Below are 23767 nucleotides of genomic sequence, written 5' to 3' on the forward strand. Positions count from 1 at the left end.
CCTGCTCTCTTTCACACCACCTCCAGCATCTCCTCACCTGGGTGACTGTAACACGTGACCCCGCAGTAAGGGCCTAGTCCTCACCACTACCGAGCCAATGCAGCTCCCCTACCGAGGGGCTCGCCAATGAACCAGTGAAACGGACTTGTAGTGTTCTATGTTACCAATGTCCAACACAATCTTGCAATACAATAAAAACGTCCAAGACAATCACATGCACCGTTTCAGTACAACAGTATGCAACAAACTCAGCCATCACCATAACAATGGTACACAACGAGTTCCGTACCATCGCTATCAAGCAACTCACTGTTGGGGTAAGTCCTGCATTACTTGATGTTCTTAGCCTTCAGTGTCTTGTGAACATTAAAAATAGAACATAAAGGATGAACAAATACACCTTTGATTGGACCTGGAGAGGCCACTGGGTCTGAGCATGCCATCATCTAACTGGAAGTAAGATGAAGCAACGGAAATACTGCTCTTTCTTTCTCATTCTCTCTGTAGTAGATGGCTAGAATAGACACTTTCTGGATGAAGAATTCCTATCTACTGAACAATGCTAGAAGAATTTTTAATTAATTTAAACTGTACGTCAAGGTGACTTCTAGATCAACAGACTTTGCTTTTCTAAACGCACACACGATGACATAATGATTCTCACAGTCATATCTATAGATCCTCATCCGTGCACCCTTGTCCATCTAAAATTGATATTATAACATAACCTCCACTCCTTTCCCTCTATGCTGTCCCTCAAGCAAAGGTCGAACAATTTAATGGTCAACAATGAAGAGATTATTCAATGCCTTTCACCTCCTCTACAGCTATTCAGGAGGGTATGCCATCTAACCCATGCAATGGAGACCATTTTGCACTCATGGATAGAAGAGTCACTGAGCCCCCAATTACCCCAGGAAGCAGAGAGATAGGTGCCTGGAACATGCTGCAGGGGAGGTGGTAGAAGTATTTAGCAATGTTTTAACAGGTATTTAGAGACACGCGAATAGGCAGAGAAAAGAGGGATATCACCATGTGCAAGTAGATGGGATTAATTATAAGGTATTATTGTCAGTGCAGACATAGTAGGCTGAAGGGCTCGAACCTCTATTGTACGAATCTTTGATCTAACTTGTGCAATACATAATCTGCCCACTGTGCTCAAAGCAATGATTCATTACTGTTATTACAGACATTCCACCCTGCAAAAACTCATTTCAGGGAGGTAGCACCATCAATTTGCGGGAGACTCCCGGAACTTCTGGGAGAGGTGGGATGTCTGCAATAGAGTAGCTCCTTAGCAGCTGGCCAGCTAGTTTAAATAACGTTAGCTATGCTAATGAACAAATGACACCTGTTAAACTCACCTCAACATGTCTTGTACAGTCTTAACCCACCATGGGCAATAGAAGAGTCACTGTTACAAACAGCACAGCGAGCAACACTGTCATTATTTTTGACCCCTATTAGGCAGGGATACACCTTAGTATAGTCTGGCATGACGTACGTTTTATATTTTCTTTTTTTGGAACACTCTGCCATGGCGCGCTCATTCTCATTCATTCTCCCTCTCTCTAAAAAATTGATTTCCGGGATATTGTATATAATTTGTGGGCATCAGGGAGCCACTATTAATATGCGGGAGACTCCCGGAACTTCCAGGAGAGGTGGGATGTCTGTTATTACAATCTCTCTATTGAATCATCAACACACCACTTGTTAGCATGTGAAAGAAAGGTTTTTTAAAAAGTCCTAGATGCTGAAAATCTGAAATAAAAAGAGAAAATGGTGAACAATCTCTGCAGGATAGGGAGCACTTGTGGAAAGAAAATAGAAAAATTTCAGTTCCAACGCTGTCAGAACTAGGAAAGAGAAAAATACAACTTAGTTTTCAGGAGGACAGAAGAATTGAGAAGAAAAAGGACAAAAAGATCTCTGACGAGGTCAATACAAACCATTTAATGGTTACAGTTGCCAGCAGAAACTTTTGATTTATATATATGCTGATTTGCATAAGGGATGGCTACTAGTGACCTGCGCTACACTTCAGTTACCCAATCGCTGTACACAACTGATTAGGCAAGATATCCTGGATGTTGCATTAAAAACCCTTAACATGTTTTTTTTTTAAAAAGACAAAACTGCACTGACGACAGATGATTGAATTAATCCTTGCTCCAAATACCTGACCTGTCACAATGCTGCATTTCTTGACTGTATCCTTGCTTAAAGAATTAATACCTCTTCATAAAAGGCAGCTTTCCTGTGAGGATCCATTATCTCCATTAAAATTAGTATGTAGAGCACCCTGATGCAGAGGACATGATATTTCTTTCCATGCTGCACCACTGTATGAAAAGTCCCATCCTCAAGACAGACCACATAGCAAATCCCTGCCAAACTCTCCTTGTGGAAAGTTTCCTGGCTGCTTTTGGTGTGCAGGTCCTTTGACTCACCGTATTTCTATTGAGTACATCTAGTTATCCCTCTCCCCTGCAGCGATAGTATGTAACACATACAAAGCCATGAGCTGTTTCTGTCTAAACAAAAAGCTGCAAATCTGAAAGAAAATGCTGGAAAAGAATCAGCAGATCAGGCAGTATCTCTGAGCAAAGAGTGAATGGAGTCAAGGTTTGTAGTTTCAATTCTTCTGTGCCTTTAAAGGTCTGACATGTTTCGCTAATTATCATGTAGCACTGAGTCTTAAGGTTTCTCTGGGTTCGTGTGGGAATTACACAAGTCTCATTTTGTTCTTGGGTTTAAACTACCCTAATTCTGGTTCACACTAGCTTTTGACTAATTTCAGAATTCTGTTTTCCAGGAGAGACTATTTGGCATTGATGCTAAATAAAACAAAATGTTACATTACTTGAAATAAAATGGAGCATTCCCATTTCTGGTCGAGAGTAAAGGAGACCATAGTTCTAACAGTTGAGCTTGAGTTCAAAACTCTGATTCTGTGCTCTTCTAAATTTGATGGGTGGCATGACCTCTCCCATCTGAACTGACTTTTCTTATCAAAGCTTGCTTTCTAAAGCACCAGGTGCACACAGTGATTTAGACACTGATCTCATCAATGGTGTCTATCTTCACACAATTTAATTAATCTTATTTATATCCTAAGGGTAAAGAAAACCGTCAAGTACCACCTTGTTGAAAGATTTCCAGTAGCTGGTAACATGGCAGACACTGAGAGTTATTTCTAGATTTTAATTGGTCTGAAATATTAATTAGATCAACAGTGACTTTTAACAATACTCATCTCATGGCTACTTGAAAGGATTGCTCAGTAAGCAATTCTGCACAGCATACTTTAACCTAAAGCATATCAAAACACCTTTGATTATCTTTTTCAGCAAACACCTCAGTATTCTATGAAGTAGATTTCACTAAGTTAACTGGAAGGCAAACTTTGCACTTGCTGTTTTTGTATAAAATCATATTTCAAAAGCCATTTAGCTTGAATATATTAACTGATGCAAACCAAATACACAACAAGAGAATTCTACAGCTGTTTCTGAATTGGTGAAGGAATTTTTTCTGCAGTTTCAGATAGAATGTATACGAGTAACTTCATTGTTAGTGAGCTATAAAATAATGATTTTATTTAATAAAACTCAGCTAGTATCCTCATAATAATAATGCAACATAAGGAATAATAATTTCCTGCCTTTCTGACAGCAATTGGAGCTTTTGCATGCAGTATATAAATTTATTGATCACTCAATTTTTCTAGGAGTATGTCATATTACTCTGCATTTCTTCACCATAAGATACACTAATTAGGTAGCTTTAGGATTTTTTGCAAGCTGCTCAAAACCCATCCAAATTTTACAAAATATGCTTATACAGATGATTTATGCTTGTTACAGTACTTAGCTACCAAAATATTCATTCAAAGGGTAAAACATACTCATACAAAAGGTATTGCTGCTGGTGATGAGCTCACCTTGCCATACAATTAGATATTATGAAGTTCTTCCAGGAATGGTCTATCAGTGGTATTCTCCCCCCAGGATGTGACTACTGTAGCCACATCCGATCACATTTTTTCCAATGGGAGATTTGTTGGGTCTCCTTTCTTCCTGACAGAGAAGAACCCCTTCTTGGACTCCATCTTGATTACCAGGACTTTGTTGCCTCTTTGACTGATCTTTCTCCCTATTCCTAAGCAGTGTTTCTCCTTCATGGTAGCCATAAACATTGTTGCTGGCTTGTTGCCATGGGAATATGCCTAAAATGAGTTGTGCCCTTCTATAACTGCTTCAGCTTGGGCGAGGTCTTGTCAGGAACTGTGTGGGTCCCATTTCCATGGGTCAGTAAATCAATTTTTGGCGACTTCATATTTGTCAAGCACATCAAAAATGTGCAAAATCCATTTTCTGAGCACTCCAATACAGTCAATGTGATCTCTGACATCACGCACACTTAACTGCATGCAGCACTGGAGATGCTGCATCTTCAGAAGAAGCCTATTCACAGTCTTGCCATCATAATGACGGAATAATTTTATAAGCATTTTGACTAGTGGAAAATTATCAAAACTAGAATTACACTGAAATATGAAAAAATATCACGAATATCTCGCATGGGAGATAAAGACTGAAAGATGGTATTGTCCTGAAATTATATTGCTCCACTACAAAACTCTCAACCTGGTAAGCCATCTTTCCTCATGTGTGCCTGGGAAGTCGGACAGGGATAAGAAAGGCTGTATCTACATCCAGTATTCAAGGAATAAGGCCCATCAGAACTTTTTGACTCAAAGATGCAAGGAGTATACATTTTTTTAGTTTACCACTCAATTTGTGATCGAAGAAGTCAGAGTTAGCTGATAATCTTACCAAAGGTGAATAATTGTTACACAATGTAACAGATTAAAAGCAAGTCCATAAACCAACCTAAGTCAGGAACACATGTTACTACAAATGATAGAATCATTAAATTATGTCAAAAGATAAAGAGGGTAGATTTTAGATTTACAGAAATTTAAAATCATAATAAACAGATTCATAATACTAAAACACAAATGATTGTAATATGCTCGTTAAGTAAGTGAGTTGTTCTCAAAATCATCTGAAGTTTCAAACTGATAGACATGCATTCACACTCACGGAGGAATTTGCCACAGAGTTTAACTGTTGGTTGTGGAGGCAGACACATCCTCTGGGTTAAATGTACAGGTAGGGCCCCACATAATCACACAATTGTTCAATGAGAACTTCACAGAGATGGGCTGTTGCTATTTGTGTTAATACTGAAGAACAAAAATAACTAAAAGACAGACTAAATTTATTCTGAATAAACTGGTTCTGTTCCAAAGCCTGTGCACTGCATTTATGAATGCTGGATTCCATTCTATGAATGAAGAATGCATCAGGTACAGTATTTAGACAGGTTGCTGCCCCGACTACTCTGCATTTTGCCTTCAATATGTCAGCACTTCTGCAGTAATACTTTAGGATGGTATGAGGGTGCGTTCCAGGCCTCCCACCTTGTTGTCCTCAACGTGTGTCTGCTGGCCTGCTTTTACACAGCGGTGCCTGAAGAAACTAGCATTACCCCAAGTAGAGGCAGATACACGTTGTGGTGCTAGTATAGAATGAATAGGGAATACAGACAATTGAAAATATAGCGTTATTACTTATGATATTTATTAACAGCACAAACTTTCCTGGTATCCAGTCTCACAATTCTAAAATGCCATACTGAAGTACTTCGTGAACATTTGCCCCAGCGCTTTTTAAAATTCACAACAATAGTCATTTGGAAATTGTGTTGTGCCACTGAACCATAACTTCAGATGTTGTCTATGCCATCTGGTGTCTGATCTCCTTTACTGTGGTCTCAGTTTTAAGAGGAAGTGGCAAAAAAATTTCTGGATTTCAGACATTACTTTATAAAACTCCAGTGATGGATAGTCTCCTTGAAGTGATGATTAATACAGTGCACCATCCGTCTGGTATTTAAACAGCTCCTGAAGTCCATTAATCATGATTCCCAGTAGAAGTTAACCTCAGCACACACATCTTAAGGGATTTTAGGAGCTGATAAAAGCCACAAGGTATGAATACTCCTACAGTTGAAATTGCTCAGCTCGGAGGCTTAGATAGTGACATTTTAATTAAATTCAGATTTATTCACTTCTTAAAAATAAGCAAGTTTTTGCAATAAGAATTAATTTGGATAAGCAAAGTTTATTAGCTCACATTGCGCATCCCATCAGGCTCATATTTGGAGTGGAAGGGATTAATAGCAGTTCAGTTGTGGGTTTATCTTACAGAAGGAGGAAGAGAGGGAGAGGGAGAAAGAAACAGACAGAGAGACGTGCCAGTTGTCAGTACTCAGAAGCTCAAATGGGTTTGCAGTAATTGGAGTCTGGCAAGGTGGTCTAAAAGAAACAATTGCCATGGCTGATCAAATATAGAGCATTAGTGTTCTCTCTGGATGTGCAATGAATGGAAATACTGGCTGCAAGAAGCTTTTCATCTTGTTGATTCTTTACCTTTTAAGTCACTGTAGAGCGGGAGGTATGCCAGATAACATCTCACCTCCCTGCAAGAGTAAAACTGTAGCATCTGGCACGTGGCTCACAAAGAGAATAAAAAAATACACAATGGCACAGACATCTGTTTCTATACTTTTGCATTCCTGAATTTACTCTTATTTTTCTAAACACTGAATGGCTGCTAAGAGCCAGTAGGAAGAGTGCCAAATAGAAGTTAAAAGATGGCAAAAACAGAGAAGCTTAAAAAATAAAGGTGTCACATTTGCTTACTCACAAATTCACAGAGTTAAGAAATCATAGCAAAATCAAAATGATAATTTTGAGAATATAATTTACAGTGTTATCTACCTTCCCATCTTTTCCCTCTCGCAGTCATTCATATGCAGAATATATACATCATAGCTCGAGTCGGTCATTTATCAATTACAGAGAATGTGCCAAGAGTTTGAATGCCACATTTACAGGGCTAACTGAAAAAGCTGTGCTTTCTGTAACTGTATCTAAAAGCTACAGACTTGGCAGGAGAATTTACCATCTTTCTTCGGCATTAAACAAGTTTCTCTCAAAAACAGACCTTTGTTAAAACAATAAAACGCTTGTTGCAATTAGAAAAGTACAATTACTTACTTGGAAGAATCATTATGGAGCGGAATCCTTAGGCATTCAATAATACCAGATAAACTTCATAATTTGGCTATATATTTCCGTGCTTATCTAACCTAGAAATCATTAAAAAGACAGCGTTGGTCCTATCTAGTCATCTGTCAGTGCTATCTGAAATCTAGTCAGATGCAGACAATTTGGATAAAGGTGCTCTTTTAAGAAAGGAAGCCTCGTAACCCATTGAGCAGTAAATTCTCTAAAAAGCAGGAAAACACAGCTTTTCACTACATCCTTATCCAAGCAGATTTAAAGCACTTACATACCAAGAAATCCAACCACTCAGTTAAACTGGCCTAATCCTTGGAATCAGTTTGAATGGGGTGGGGCTTCACAGACATTACTCTTACATGTCAGTACAATGAAAAATGCTGAAGGCAGGGTAGCGCTTATCTAATTATTGCTAACTTTGTGCTGTCACAGCCACTTGGCTGGTTTTGCATAAGGTGACTATTGCTGCTTCGTGTTTATGAAAGGCAAGTTGGTTAGTCACAGAATAAAAAGACTGACAGAATTGTCAACATCAGGCCTTCTGACTAGTCCTTGTACTGCTTCCTTTTGCATTTCATATTAATTATTGAATGAGGAATAAGTTTAAAAACCTTTTTTTAAAAAGAAGTTTTACAAATAGACTCACTATGTAAAATGAGCGTCATAAAAGTTATAAACAAGTTTGTGTTTCTCAACTCTCTGAATCTTATGACATCAAGCAACACAGTAAAAACTATTTTAGTTAGAGGGAAAAAAAGGGCTTGACTCAACTCAACTCAATTCATAATACTCAAAATTCTGACTTAAAAACCATTGAATGGTCCAAATAGTACCAGATAAACAAATCATGAATTCTAATAAACTTTGATAAGTGAGTAGCATTAAAGTGCAATATTGCAGTTTACATAAAACAGTTTACTATAAAACAGGACACTAGCAGTACATTTAAATGGCACCCTAGTTGCACCCATCCAGTTACATTAACAAACAACTGAAACAATTTCTCAAAGGTGTCAGTATAACTTCAACAACAGAACCATGTGAGCACACGGCATTCAAATTTTAAATTTTTAGTTCAGATTAATTTTAAGAGTAGATATTTTTTTTAAAAATTCTTTATTTAATACTCCAACAGACCAGAAGGTCACCTTTGATGCTAGACTTGCCTATGGAACTGCATGTTATTTATTTAGGCAAGACAGAAGTCTATCTGGAGAAGAGATTCCATTTCATTTCCACTACAGTTGCTGACTCATTCTTGACTTTTAACTTAGCACAGCCTTGGAGGGAAGCTGCAGATAACATTCAAACTAGCAGAGAAAGAAAGAGCAGCTGCTGACTAATTAAGGGGCTGTGTACAGCCAGGTGATTTTCCACTTTAGCCTCTTGTCACATATCGGTGTAGCAACTGCAATTCAATTTGACCAACAGAGACACGTAGCGCTTTCACAGGAAAATTGCATATAAAAGTTTAACCTATCAAACAACTTTAAAAAAAGTAACTCTGTACCTCGAAGCCTTAAAGTTGATTGAAGTATGACAAAACAATTCTAAAGGACACAAGGGATTCTGTACATGCTGGAAAACCTGAGCAACACACACTGAAAATGCTGGAGGAACTCAGCTGAATTCCAAAGGAATGCTTGATTAGTTGTTATTTCACTTGGTGTCAGAAGAAAACTTAAGAACATTAAAGGATGAAGTGGCTATGATGTTCTCCTGAGGGAAGGGTAGGCGCTAATCTACAAAGTGAATGTCCATGTCTGTAAGGCAGGATGACAGGTGTGGTGATGAGGATTCCCTGGTGGGGTGGAGTAGAAAGAACACTACTGTGCAGATTGGTAGATGTAGCGGATTATTGGGAGATATATCCACATGTACCTGGCTGATTTTGCAATGAAGTATTTCTTCCCTTTTCATGTCTTAAATTAGCTTCTAAGAGGGGTACATGAACGTTTTTAGGAAAGGAAACCAGACTGGTCAGGTAATAAATGGTGCCCACACTCAGCCAATAACCAGGCAATGATTGCTCAACACTTTGCTAATAACTGGGCAGTAATCAGCACAGAGTTTGTCAGTGAAAAGGCAACAATCAGTTTTTGTTTAAGAATGAAGTAGAATGGTCTTTGGGCAAAATATTTTTATTGCACAATTAAGCTTTCTTTATTTAATGAGACTTGGTACTATGATTTTATACAAAATACTGGAGTAATATTTTGAGTGAAAAACAGGAGATCAATTTCCCATTCACCTGGGTATGTTAATGCCAATTTGATACAGTTTTAATTGTTTGAAAGTTGTTGCTGGATTAAGAGCTGTCAGCAAGCAGGTTTCAAAACCCTGTTGATAAGCAATATACATGTAATGTCATTATAGTGTAAAATGATACATTTTTGGTCAGATGAATGAGGAGAGAATGTAAAACAAAAGATACATTCTGAAGGGCCTGCAGAAGTAGAGAGCAGAGGATGAATCTTTTTAAAGATTTTAGAAATCGTTACAAGTAGCTGGACATTTTAAAAATCAGATTAAATGCCTGTGATTTGTGAATGAAGCGCAAAAACAAGGGTATTATAACTATAAAGCAATGGTTTGGCCACAATTGGTGTATTGTAGCTATTTACATTAGAAATATGTGAACACCTAATGAACATCTATAGCAACGATTTCTAGACGTGTCAGTAATGACAGGTTTAAATTGCATAGCTAGACCAGAAAAACTGGGATTATATGGAGTCCTCTAGTCCTTACCTGCCACCCCATCAGCCTCCAGGTTCAATTCAGGGACAAAACAGAAAGCCAACTGTTAACCTAGTTGAACCTGCTGGGGTTGTCTATTGTGTCCGATGCTCCCAATGCAACCTCTCCTATATTGGGGAGACCCGTAGCAAATTGGGAGACCACTTCATCGAGGACCTCCACACAATCTGCCACAACTGGGTCTTTCCGGTGGCCAAACATTTTAATTCTGATTCCCATTTCCATTCCCATTCCAACGTGTCAATCAATGGCCTCCCCTGTCTCAGGGTAGAAGAGCAAAACCTTATGTTCTGTCTAGGTGCCCTCCAATGATGGCATGAACATCAATCTCTCCTTCTGGTGAACAAACTGCCCCCCCCCCGCCATTCCTCCCCACTTCCTCTATTCCCCATTCTGACGTTCCACTTCTCACTTGCTCCTCCTTCCCTTTCTCCTATTGTTCACTTTCCTCTCCTATCAGATTCTTGCTTCTCCAGCCCTTAACCTTTCCCATCCACCTGTCTCCCCTGATCACCTTCTTGCTGCCCTCTTTTTCCCTCTCACCTTCAACCTTCCTTTCCAGTTCTGATGAAGGGTCTGCCCGAAAAGTCAACTGTTTACTTTCCCCCACCCCGTATATGCTGCCTGATCTGCTGAGTTCCTCCAGCATTTTGTATGTGTAACTGGGGTTATTCCCTTTGACAGTAGGGAAAGTGGAAAGGAAATTTGACAGACATGTTTGTTATCAGGACTGTAAATCAAGAGGAACTGTTCCCAATGGTGAAAGAGTTAACAACCAAAAAAAGTACTGATTTAGGATGAATGGAACTGAAGAAAATACACAGAAAATCTCTTCAGCAAGTAGTCATAATCTGTGATTTACCACTTGAAAGGCTGCAAACATTGGAAGCTCTCAAAAACAACTGTTAAGTATTAGTAAATGAAACTTCACATCCATGGGGGAAAAGCCAATGGAAATAACAGGGTTTCCTCCCGCAAAAGGTCAGTACAGCTGTATCATCCCCTCGTCCTGGAACAATTCAATGGCTTTATGTAACAAAGCAGATAGTTAAATGAATCTTCACAGTGCACAGCATCACAATAGGGCCCAAACCTATTTGCAGCTTTTTCTTGTTTTTGATTTCCATGTCTTAAGATCATTGAAAACTTTGCTTAATAATTCCATGGATTTATAAACTCAACTTTAAAAATTGTTAAGTAGCTTGATTAGTTGAGTCTTAAGTGTAATTTGACCTGCAATTTTAGTGAATGGCATGATAGTGTAGCAGCTAGTATAACACTATTATAGTGCCCACGGGTTCAATCGTGCCACTGTCTATAAGGAGTTTGTATGTTCTTCCCAGTGCGCGTTTTCTCTGGGTGTTCCAGTTTCTTCCCACATTCCAAAGATGTATAGGTTAGTACGTTAATTGTTCACATGGGTGGCATAGGCTCATTGGGCCTGTTAATGTGTTGCATCTCTAAAATTTAAAAACAATCATCCTGGACTAGTATTTGTCAGATGAAGTAGATATTAATATGCTCAAAACAATTGGCCCTTCTGTTGTTAAATCTTCTATTGGCAAAAGTAAGATTGCACAGAAGAAACTGACATTGCACCAAAAATTTTAGAAAAGGGTCTATTCCAGATATCCCACCTCTCCCGGAAGTTCCAGGAGTCTCCCGCATATGAATAGTGGCTCCCTGATGCCCGCAAATTATATACAATTTCACGGAAATCAATTTTTTTGAGAGCGAGCGAGAGAACGCAAGAGAGAGCGCGAGACTGACCACGAGAGAGAGCGTGCGCGCGAGAGAGCGAGAGCAAGTGAGCGCGACCGAGAAAGCAAGCGAGAACACGCGAGTGAGAGAGAAAGTGAGAGCACGCGAACGACCATGAGAGAGAGCGAGAGGGAGAGGGAGAGGGAGAGGGAGAGGGCGCGCGCGCGCCATGGCAGAGTGTTCCAAAAAAAAATATAAAACGTACGTCACCCCAGACTACACTAAAGTGTATCCCTGCCTAATAGGGGTCAAAATAATGAGTGTTGCTCACTGCATTGTTTGCAACAGTGACTTTTCTATTGCCCATGGTGGGTTAAGACTGTAAAAGACATGTTGAGGTGAGTTTAACAGGTGTCATTCATTCATTAGCATAGCTAACGTTATTTAAACTAGCTGGCTGGCTGCTAAGGAGCTACTCTGTTGCAGACATCCCATTTCTCCCGGGAGTGTCCCACAAATTGATGGCGCTACCTCCCTGAAATGAGTTTTTGCAGGGTGGGATGTCTGCTATTCATCCTCGCAGAAATTTTTAAAATGAACATGCTGATTTCTTAAAATGGAGAATAGACACGTGAAAGGTCATTTGTAGTTCATTGCACTGAATCAGGCATGTCTCAAACTCCTAACCAACTTCAGCACAGCACTTACATCAAGGCGGAGGTTTAAAATTGACGCATCTGTATTCTCTGCAGTGAATCTCAGCTCAAAGGAATGCAAGTATGAGAAAGATGCGACTAATACCCTAAGCTTTTGTGCATAAATTTGCTGCCATGGCAGCCTTAATAACAATAACACTGACTACAATGCGAAAGTATTTTCTTGTAAGTGCTTAGAGAGGGTTCTCACAGGCATAACAAGGTTGCAAAGGAAAATAATATGAAGTACTTACAGCACAGAAAGGGTCAATTCTGGTCAGTAAACCCATGTGGAATTTCACTATCAAAATGAATTTACTTCTACCCTTGTCTAAGTGGCTGTATCAAATAATTTATCCTTCTCATCTTTACCCTTGCTTATCCTTCTATTGTTTGAATGCTTGTTGACTACTGCAAACGGTAGCAAGTTCCACACTCTCAATGAACTCTATTCAAAGCAGTATCTCACAGGAACTACATCTACTTCATTAAACCCTTTCTTAGAGTTTTACAGACTGGAACCAGGGCCCTAGGCCCAACATTGCCAATGCTGAACAGTAGGCACTCATTAGTATTAATCCCAACTTCCAGCACTTGGCTCATAGCCTTCTACATCTAGGGGATTCACATACTTGTCTAGACACCACTTCCACCACACACTCGGGCTGTGCAATCTTAAAGATCCCTGTCCAGTCACTTTTCTTTTTTCTTCAGAATGAATGTTTGCCTATTTAATTTTGTCGAATGGATGTAAAGGCTCAGTTCAACTATCATTCTAATTTACTTATTTAAAAACACTGAGCATCACAATGTCCCTTTTATAAACTGGAGACTCAAAGAGTTCATAGTAATCCAAGGAGGTTAAACAAGATTCCTGTTAGTTAAGACAACTTCCTTGCTTTTCAGATTCATTCCTTTCCCAAAAATATTGATGCCAAAAATTGCATTGACAGATCTGTCTTTCTGGGCGTGTTGAATCACAAATGATTGATCTGTTGATTAAGAAGTGCATTTCAGTGTATAGGTACTGTATATTCAGTAGCATTAAACACAAATCACCAAATTTCAGTGTCATGTATTGTACACCAGAACAGGGTGAGTGGTAGGGCACTGAGGACTGTGGTAGATGTTCAAATTCAAGCTCACTGTCATTCAACCATATGCATATATATTGCCAAATGAAACAATAATCCTATGGATCAAGATATGCAACATAGTACATACAACTTACATAACACAAAGTAATGTGACCACTAACATGTTAATAATAAAATATATTCCAGAAGATTGACATTTTGTGCAAGGTGCATTTACAATACAAATTAAGAAGTAACTAGTGTAACAGTAATGGCACTTCATATGTGATGAGACCTGGGTGGTGGCACCCGGAATAACAGAGATCTGGGAATATTCATTCCTTGAAAGTGGCATCACAGCTAGATAGGGTTGTAAAGAAAGCTTTTGGCACATTGGCCTTCATAAATCAGTGTATTGAGTACAGGAAATGGGATGTTATATTGAAGTTATATAAAACATTGGCAAGCCCATTTTTTTTTAAAGAATTGTGTGGAAATTTGGTCACCTACCAATGGAAAAGATGTAAACAAGGTTGAAAGAGTGCAGAGAAAATTTACATGGATGTTAATAGAACTTGAGGACTGAGTCATAGGGAAAAGTTAAATAGATTATGACTTTATTCCCTAAAGCACAGAAGATTGAGAAGAGATTGGATAGAGGTATACAAAATTATGAGTGGTATAGATAGGGTAAATGTAAGCAGGCTTTTTGCAGTGATGTCGGGTGAGACTAGAACTAGAGGTCATGGGTTAAAGGTGAAAGGTGAAATGTTTAAGGGGATCATGAGGAGCAACTTCATCACATACAGGGTGGTGCAAGTGTGGAATGAGCTGCTGGTGAATGTGGGTTGGATTTCAAAAGCTCAAAGTAAATTTTATTATCAAAATACATATCTGTCACTATATATAACCACGAGAAACACACATCAAAGTTGCTGGTGAACGCAGCAGGCCAGGCAGCATCTCTAGGAAGAGGTACAGTTGACGTTTCGGGCCGAGACCCTTTGTCAGGACTTTAGGCCCGTTTTTTTGACATATAACTACAAGATTCATTTTCCTATGGGCATACTCAATAAATCTATAGAATAATAACCACAACAGAATCAATGGAAGACCTCCCAACTAGGGTGTTCAACCAGAGTGTAGAAGATAACAAACTGTGCAAATACAAAAAGCAGAAATAATAGTAATAATAATAATAATAATAATAATAAATAAGTCGGCAATAAATATCAAGAACATGAGATGAAGAGTCCTTGAAAGTCAGCCTATTATTTGTGGAACATTTCAGTAATGGGGCAAGTGAAGTTCTCCCCTCTGGTTCAAGAGCCTGATTCCTGAACCTGATGGTGTGAGTCCTGAGGACTTTTTTTTAAATCTTCTTCCTGATGTCAGCAGCAAGAAGAGAGCATGTCCTGGGTGGTGGGAGCCCCTAATGATGGATACTGCTTTCCTGCAACAGTTTCATATATGGTGGGGAGGGCTTTACCTATAATGGACTGGGCCATATTCACTACTTTTTGGAGGATTTTCCGTTCAAAGGCGTTCGTGCTTCCATACCAGATTGTAATGCAGTCAGTCAATATACTCTCCACTACACATCTACAGAATTTGACGAAGTTTTAGACGTCATGCTGAATTTCTGCAAACTCCTAAGGAAGTAGATGTGCTGCCATGCTTTCTTCATAACTGCATTTACGTGCTGGGCCCAGGACAGGTCCTCCAAAACAATATCACCTAGGAAATTATAGTTGCTGACCCTCTCCACCTCTGATCTTCCAATGAGGACTGGCTCATGGACCTTTAATTTCCTTTTCCTGAAATCCATAATCAACTCCTTGATTTTGCTGACATTGAGTAAGAGGTGTTATGACACCACTCAGCCGGATTTCCAATCTTCCTCCTCTAGGCTGATTTATCACCACCTTTGATTTGGCCTACAACATTGGTGTCATCAGCAAACTTGAATATGCTATTGGAACTATGTTTAGCCACAATCACAAGTATAAAATGTGCAGAGGAGGGGATTTCAACATTGGAGCAAAATTTGGGTAAGTATATCAATGGGAATGGTATGGAGGTTGCAGTCTGGGTGTAGGTCGATGGGACTAGGCAAATTAATAGTTTGGTATGGACAAGATGAGCCACAGAGCCTATTTCTATGCTGTAGTGCTCTATGACTTCTATAAGCAGCTCCAGAGAGAGTCAACCAATACTTCTGCTCTTCTGTGAATTTCCTGTCTTCCTAAGTGCAGTAAATCTGTATAACAGTGGATGAAGTACAAAACACAATGGCTGCATCAAAGAACTTCCAAATAGGACTTCAACTGAAGTATAAAGCTTCAGCATTTATTTAAAATGTGCCTATAGTAGACCCAGGCCTGAAACTTTCTTGAACAGGAAAATTTTGCAACTTATGCTAGTGTCAAATCAATTACTGATAGAAGATGAATCTTCAAATTGAGGAAAAATAGATCTCATCTTAATTGCGCAAACATGAGGAAATCTGCAGATGCTGGAATTTCAAGCAACACACATAAAATTTGCAGGCCAGGCAGCATCTCTAGGAAGAGGTGGCCACACATTTTAATTCCACGTCCCATTCCCATTCTGATATGTATATCCACGGCCTCCTCTACTGTCAAGATGAAGCCACACTCAGGTTGGAGGAACAACACCCTATATTCCTTCTGGGTAGCCTCCAACCTGATGGCATGAACACTGACCTCAAACTTCCGCTAATGCCCCACCTCCCCCTCATACCCCATCTGTTATTTATTTATATACACACATTCTTTTTCTCTCTCTCCTTTTTCTCCCTCTGTCCCCCTCACTATACCCCTTGCCCATCCTCTGGGTTTTCCCCCTTCCCCCTTTTCTTTCTCCCTAGGCCTCCTGTCCCATGATCCTCTCATATCCCTTTTGCCAATCAACTGTCCAGCTCTTGGCTCCATCCCTCCCCCTCCTGTCTTCTCCTATCATTTTGGCTCTCCCCCTCTCCCTCTCAAATCTCTTACTAACTCTTCCTTCAGTTAGTCCTGATGAAGGGTCTCGGCCCAAAACGTCGACTGTACCTCTTCCTAGAGATGCTGCCTGGCCTCCTGCATTCACCAGCAACTTTTATGTGTGTTGCTCATCTTAACGGGGCTACTTCTCATCTAGAGTCTAGTCCATGTCTGTATTTCTGGCCTATACCCTTGCAAAATTAGTTACATCTATACCTTGGACTTAGCACTGAAAGGAACATTTTGATCATCGCTCCATTCTTCATAGTTGTTTACGTCAGTTAAATATTGTAAATGATCTTGATGCTATAGGCAAAGAAAAAAGTAGTCTAAAAGATTAAAAAATAGGGTAACCTCGTGACCACCCGAAAGTGAAAGAACTTTTACACGTTTGCAGTCCTTATAGGTGGAAAATGTGAAACTAACTTCAAATAGCTGCCAAGACAAAGATCCGTTCCTGACCAAACTGGATCTTTGTTACCTTATTTATTTTGGCAAGAAATTGTAACTGTTCCAAGCAGCTAACTAAGTTGGAATTTTCCAACTGAATTAACTGTAACTCCTCTATGCTTAACAGAACAGTAACATCAACTCATGCAGTAATCTCTTGTTAGATCCATTGAATCACTAGTGTGTCATTAGGATTATTTCACTGAAATCAATGACAAATTGTTTTTTCTTGCTATGATTAAATGACACCATTTGCTAATCTGTGAATTAATGTTAGATCTGAATAAAGCTGACTTACAATGTTCAATTCTAGCATTGAATAATAAAAGACCAATCAGTGCTGCCATTATGACAATTTACAATTAACATTAATGATATAAACTTGGCATTATAAAGAGAATTTCTAATTTACCAAACAATACCAAATTGAGGAACGGGGATGACGTTTAAAGGATGAAGAGTGTTCAATTCTAAGCAGAAATACATCAGATTACAGGATGATATTGAATTAACTCAAGGTATAGAATAAAATCAAAAACAAGATTTCATTCCGATATCTGTTGAAGCAGCAGATCTGTGGAGCTAATGGAGTTGCTGTTTCACAACTCCAGTAGCCTGGGCTCAATTGTGATCTCTGGTGCTGTCTGCGTGGAGTTTGCACGTTTTCCCTTTAGCCTCATTTCTACTGACTGCTCTGGTTTCCTCAATCATCATAAAGAACAGGAATGTGAGATGAATGAAATAGGATTAGAGTAAGTGTTTTATGGTCATTGGGGACTTATTACATGCCTTAACATTGGAATGGGAACATTTATATTTTCCAGCAGCATTTTCAAAACCCCAATTATCATGCTCTCAACAGCAAGGTGCAGTGTGACAATTTGTCTTGTACATATTCATCACTTAACCCTCTCCCCTCTGCTTATCAAATGGTTCTCAGTGTCCAGAAACATTCCAAAATTATGTCTTACAGCTGACAAAATATATCCCTTTGCCACTCAGCATCTAACTACACATTGCAAATGTGCAACTCAACAAATATTGAATAGTGCTAGGTTAATGTATACTTTCAACATCATAACAATTCCATCATCTGGTTGTTCCTCGTGATGTCGATAAGCCTAGAATGCTGTACAAGTGTTAGAACCCACCAGTATTAATAACATTGACTCCTTTTAGTCATGGATTGCTGCAATTTGTTCTTTAGCTTTCTAGAGTCTGCAGGTGACAATAAACCCCATTAACATTTCAACATGACAGTACATGACCTCTTCTTCTGCCATGAGGAGGCCACTCTCAGGTTGGAGGAACAAAACCTCATATTCTATGTAGCCTCCAAAGTGATTGGTATAAACATCAATTTCTCTGGTAATTATTTTTTCTTTCTCCCCTCCCCCCTCTCTCTTTTTCTATTTCCCACTCTGGCCTCTTACCACTTCTCCTCACCTGCCTATCACCTCCCCCTTGTGCATCACCTCCTTCCCTTTCTCCCATGATCCACTCTGCTCTCAGATGTCTTCTTTTCCAGCACGTTATCTTTTCCACCCATCACCTCTCTGCTTCTTACTTCATCCCCTCCCCCACCCCCAACCCACCTGGCTTCACACATCACCGTCTAGCTTGTCACAAGATCACAAGACAAAGGAGCAGAAGTAGGTCATTCGGCCCATCGAGTCTGCTCTGCCACTCTATCATGAGCTAAACTATTCTCCCATCTAATTCCAATTTCCAGCTTTTTCCCCATATCCCTTGATACCCTGACTAATTACATACCTATTAATCTCCTCCTTAAACACCCTCAATGATCGGGCCTCCACAGCTGTATGTGGCAACGAATTCCACAAATCCACGACCCTCTGGCTAAAAAAATTTCTCCTCATCTCTGTTTTAAATGGGTACCCTTTAATTCTAAGACTATGGCCTCATGTCCTGGACTCACCCACCAAGGGAAACAGCCTTTCCACATTTACTCTGTCCAACCCTTTCAACATCCAAAATGTTTCTATGAGATCCCCTCTCATTCTTCTATACTGAGAATATGTATACAGTCCAAGAGCCGACAAACGCTCCTCATATGTTAGCCCCTGCATTCCAGGAATCATCCTCGTAAATCTTCTCTGAACTCTCTCCAACATCAGTACATCCCTTCTCAGATAGGGGGCTGCAAAACCGCACACAGTATTCCAAATGAGGTCTCACCAGTGCCCCATAGAGCCTCATCGACACCTCCTTACTTTTATACACTATTCCTCTTGAAATGAATGCCAACATAGCATTCGCTTTCCTTATTGCCGATCCAACCTGGTGGTTAACCTTTAGGGTATCCTGCACGAGGACCCCCAAGTCCAGACATCCCACCTCTCCCAGAAGTTCCGGGAGTCTCCCGCATATTGATAGTAGCTCCCTGACGCCCGGAAATTATGTACAATATCCCAGAAATAGATTTGTTTGAGAGGGAGAGGGAGAGTGAGCACCCTGATTGCTCTCTCTTCGTGCTAAGAGTGGTTCCCAACCACTGGGCCGCGAGGAAACGATACGAGTCAGCTGCACCTTTCCTCATTCCCTGTCACGCCGCTGTTAAATTTTAACGCATGCAAGGTCATCAGTGACCCGAGATGTGCAAAGGAATGGGTCCGTGACCCATTTGTGAATGTCCCCGGTGAATCATCCATGTCAGCGCGGGAAGGAGATCAACTTCTCGAGCTTGCAAATGACGGTGGGCTGAAAAGTATGTTTGACATAACATCTCTGCCGGCATTCTGGATCAAAGACAAGGCTGAATATCCAGAGATAGCCACAGAAGCACTGAAAACGTTGCTTCCATTTCCAACATATCTCTGTGAAGTGGAGTTTTCTGCAATGAATGTAACGAAACCTAAATTGCAGAATAGACTGGACATAAAGAACCCCCTTCGAGTATCGCTGTCTCCCATCACCCCTCGATAGGACTGTGTTGTTGCAGGAAAACAGGCCCAGGGCTCCCACTGATTCAGCGATATTGGTGTGCTGCAATGATTTTATATATTCATACGAGGAAAATATGCGCTGTGTTTAATATCCAACCGTTACTTAAAATGTTACAATGCGATTGACTTATCACCTATATTCCGGTTGTGATTAACACCCCCACCCCCAGTTGGCAAGAATATTGTCAATATTAAACCGGTCTGCGGTGCAAAAACGATTGCGGACTCCTGCTAAGTAGACCTATCAGTTTTCTCTGTGGGCAGGCTTTAGAGACGACTTCAAAAATAATGACAGTGTTGCTCACTGCACTGTTTGCAACAGTGACTTTTCTATTGCCCATGGTGTGTTAAAATGTAAAAGACATGTGGAGGCGAATTTAACAGGTGTCATTCGTTCATTAGCATAGCTAACGTTATTTATACTAGCTGGCTGGCTGCTAAGGAGCTATGCTATTGATGTCCTAAGTGATGAGGCCAAACTCCCCGTAGATTTGCTTAAAGTTGTAATAGAATAAACATGATAATATAAGTACAAATTTTATTGTCACATATTCTGCATATACCCAACTTGGTTTACAGATTAGACAAACATCACTAAACAAAGTATTACATACACCCTTGGAGGTCGACCGTGAGGGGGGGTGTGGGGATATGGGGTTGTGGGGGGCGGGGGTGCTACCTCCCTGAAATGGTGGTGCTACCTCCCTGAAATGAGTTTTTGCAGGGTGGGATGTCTGCAAGTCCCTTTGCACTTCTGATTTTTGAATTTTCTCCCCATCCAAATAATAATCTGCCTGATTATTTCTTCTTCCAAAATGTACAACTGTACATTTTTCAACATTGTATCTCATCTGCCACCTCCCCTTCCTCCCCATTTCTTCTTCTGGCTTCTTCCACTTTCCTTTCCAGTCCTGACAAAGGACCCAGAATGGCACCTGTTTACTCATTTCCATAGATGCCGCCTGATCTGCTGAATTCCGCCAGTATTTTGTTGCTCTGGATTTCCAACATCTGCAGGATCTCATGTTAATGACGTGATCCTTACAGAATGTTTCCAAATATTCCAAGTAAACACTAAGTATCTTCTGTGTTTCAAAGCACTCATTTTTACCATCTGGTCTTAAGTTCCCTTTGTGCTTTTATTATCTAATTTAGCTTTCAATAAATACCTCCTTTATTACTGCACTTTTGCAGATTTGAAAACATATCAAGTCTTACTTTCTTCGATTAGGACTAATGCACAACTGAACCTTGTCAGCATATTGTGGGTTCTTCTGGAGTGGTCCAGAGGTTCAAGCATCAACCTTCACTCATTTACTCACTCAGACAGTGAGTGGCAAGTAAACACAACCCCTTTTCTCTTGCAGTCAGATCTGAACTGAGGCTGTAGGCAGTGCGAAACAATATTATAATAGCCAAGCATACCACTTAATTTCTTAAATCCAGCCTTAATATGGCATTTTTCTCAAAAACTAATAAACATACAAAACAGTTTTGGTTTCTGATTATCATCAGTAACTCTAGGGATATGCACATACAAGGATACTGACTGCCAGGAAGCATCTGACTTGACTTTATTTGGTGTAATGAACTATTCATATTCATTGCACAGAAACAGCTGGTGAATAATTTTCAATCTGTTCCCAAAATATAAATTTGAAAAAATGTTTTGGTTTTATTTTATAGTTTGAAGTTTGAAAATATCTTGAAGTGGGTTTTCTAGGACTCTCACATTTAAATATTCAGAAATAATAAAATAACACTTAAAAGGACAAGAATTCACTTCAACTCCCATCAACTTTTCCAAAGGCTTGACTATTAGAGTCCAAAAGTATTAATTTTAGCTTTAATCTTCTGATCTCTTTTTCAAATCACATCTCCCTGTTAAAATAAATATCAGCAATTTAATTTGATGTAACAACCATGCTGAGGAGATACAATTTAGGACTGATGATTAAAACAATGCACCAGGTCTAAGCAATCACAATTAACCTTGCGTGACTTAGGTAACTGGGGTGTAGGAAAGCTGTCCTTATAGTGTGAAGGAATTTCAAGAAAGCCCTGCCTGTTACAAAGTATTATGGCTTTAGTTCAAAAGTTTCCTTGGCTACTTCCTGGAACTGAATCGCAAGCATAACTGAACAATAAACAGGAAACAATGGTATTGTCTCTTGCCACTGATAAAGCTTGTACTAAAATTTAAATGAGAACTCCATCAGGTTTTAAGTACGTAACTGTGGAAAACATTTTTGATAAAGGACAGCTTTACTGTTAATTTTTTTAGGGCAGTGGTTCCCAAAGTGGTCAATATCACCTCCTGCGGAAGATGGGAATTTCAAAGGGGGTGGGTGGCAAAGGGGGGCAGTTTAGGGATTACAGGCTTAATTTAAGAAGTGAATTACTTATAATAAGCATTTGATCCTCAGTGCCTCAAAGTTGATTACAATGATCACAATCACCTCATCTCTTGTGAACCCACTGTTCTTTTAGACATTGCTTGGAGTGCATTATAGTTGCTGAAAAGCAATACAACACTTCTGGATATCAAAGATTCAAAGTACATTTGTCATCAAAGAATGTACAAATTACACACCTTTTGATTTGTTTGCTTACAGGCAGCCAACAAAGCAAGAAACCCAAAGAACCCAATTAAAAAAAAGACTGACCATAACTACTGTGAAGAGAAAAAGGAACACGCACACGCATGAAGCAAACAACAGCATTCCGAACCAGATGGAGTCCTTGGTTCTGCTCCCTAGAACAGCCAGAGTAGGCCCAAACCTCAATCTCAGTTCATCATATTAGCAGGGCAAAAATGCTGCAAAACTTGCAGAGATGACAGCCTCCGGATCGGTTCCCAGCCTCATCATCGCAGAGAGGAATGAACATCACAGGAGAGCGAGCAAAAACTGCCCGACCTTTGGGCTTTCCAGTCTATCTGAGCCGGCATTTAAATTGTCTAAGTACTGTACCAGGTAGTGCCTCATTCTAGGACCTGATCCTGGAGCAGTGACATGTTTGGGCTGCACAGCCTGTAACTCTTCTCGATCTCACCAAACTGGCTTGGTGCTTGCAGCGATCCAAACTTGCACCCAGGTTAGGTGGAAAGGCATTGAAATTCTCCTACCTTGACTTCTCTCCAGATCATTCACTCCAACAGTGACACGAACTCCATTTGCACCCCTTCTTGAACACGTTGAGTTTCAGCTTTGCAATGCACCCGCACAACCCCATCTTGAATCAGCTTTGTCTCAGCTTGCTTCTTCATTGTTTGCAGTGATAGTTTACCACAATTTACTTCAGAAAAGGTGTTATCAATAGTGTTTTCAGTCGAATTTCTTGCTTTTCGAACTACCAGTGAACTGTTGCACGTGTTCGATAGCACCATCTTAAAACAGAAGTTTGGCATATTATGAGCAATCTGGACTAAAGAAAGAGTGTTATTTCTGGATCTGGCCTATGCATTACTACTGTTCACTACTGTAGTATCATGTTAGCTAGTACAATTCCCATACTACAATCGTACAGTGACGCAATTCCTGTGAATTAGGGCATGGCATTCAATAAGGTAAAGATCAGAATCTGCCTTTTTGCATGGTAGTGACTGCATTTCATAGTCATACTTTACTGATCCCGGGAGAAATTGGTTTTCGTTACAGTTGCACCATAAATAATAAATAGTAATAAAACCAAAAATAGTTAAATCATAATATGTAAATTATGCCAGGAAATAAGTCCAGGACCAGCCTATTGGCTCAGGGTGTCTGACCCTCCAAGGGAGGAGTTGTAAAGTTTGATGGCCACAGGCAGGAATGACTTCCTATGACGCTCTGTGCTGCATCTCGGTGGAATGAGTCTCTGGCTGTTTGTACTCCTGTGCCCACCCAGTACAATATGTAGTGGATGGGAGACATTGACCAAGATGGCATGCAACTTCGACAGCATCCTCTTTTCA

General features: G+C 39.9%; 1 protein-coding gene across 11 annotated transcripts in view; it reads right to left on the minus strand.

Annotated features, from left to right (window-relative positions):
- stard13b (StAR related lipid transfer domain containing 13b) overlaps positions 1–23767 on the minus strand; it is a 458491-nt gene that overhangs the window by 76583 nt on the left and 358141 nt on the right. Inside the window, exon 1 of one of the 11 annotated variants that reach the window (XM_063054308.1) lies at positions 7136–7459. The exons of the other annotated variants lie outside the window; for them this stretch is intronic. Coding sequence (XP_062910378.1) covers positions 7136–7148 — 13 coding nt within the window. The 5' untranslated portion in view covers positions 7149–7459. Of the gene's footprint in view, positions 1–7135; positions 7460–23767 lie in introns of those variants that run through there. 11 annotated transcript variants of the gene reach the window in all.

This window comes from Mobula hypostoma, chromosome 7, assembly GCF_963921235.1.
Source record: "Mobula hypostoma chromosome 7, sMobHyp1.1, whole genome shotgun sequence".
NCBI classification, from domain to species: Eukaryota; Metazoa; Chordata; class Chondrichthyes; order Myliobatiformes; family Myliobatidae; genus Mobula; species Mobula hypostoma.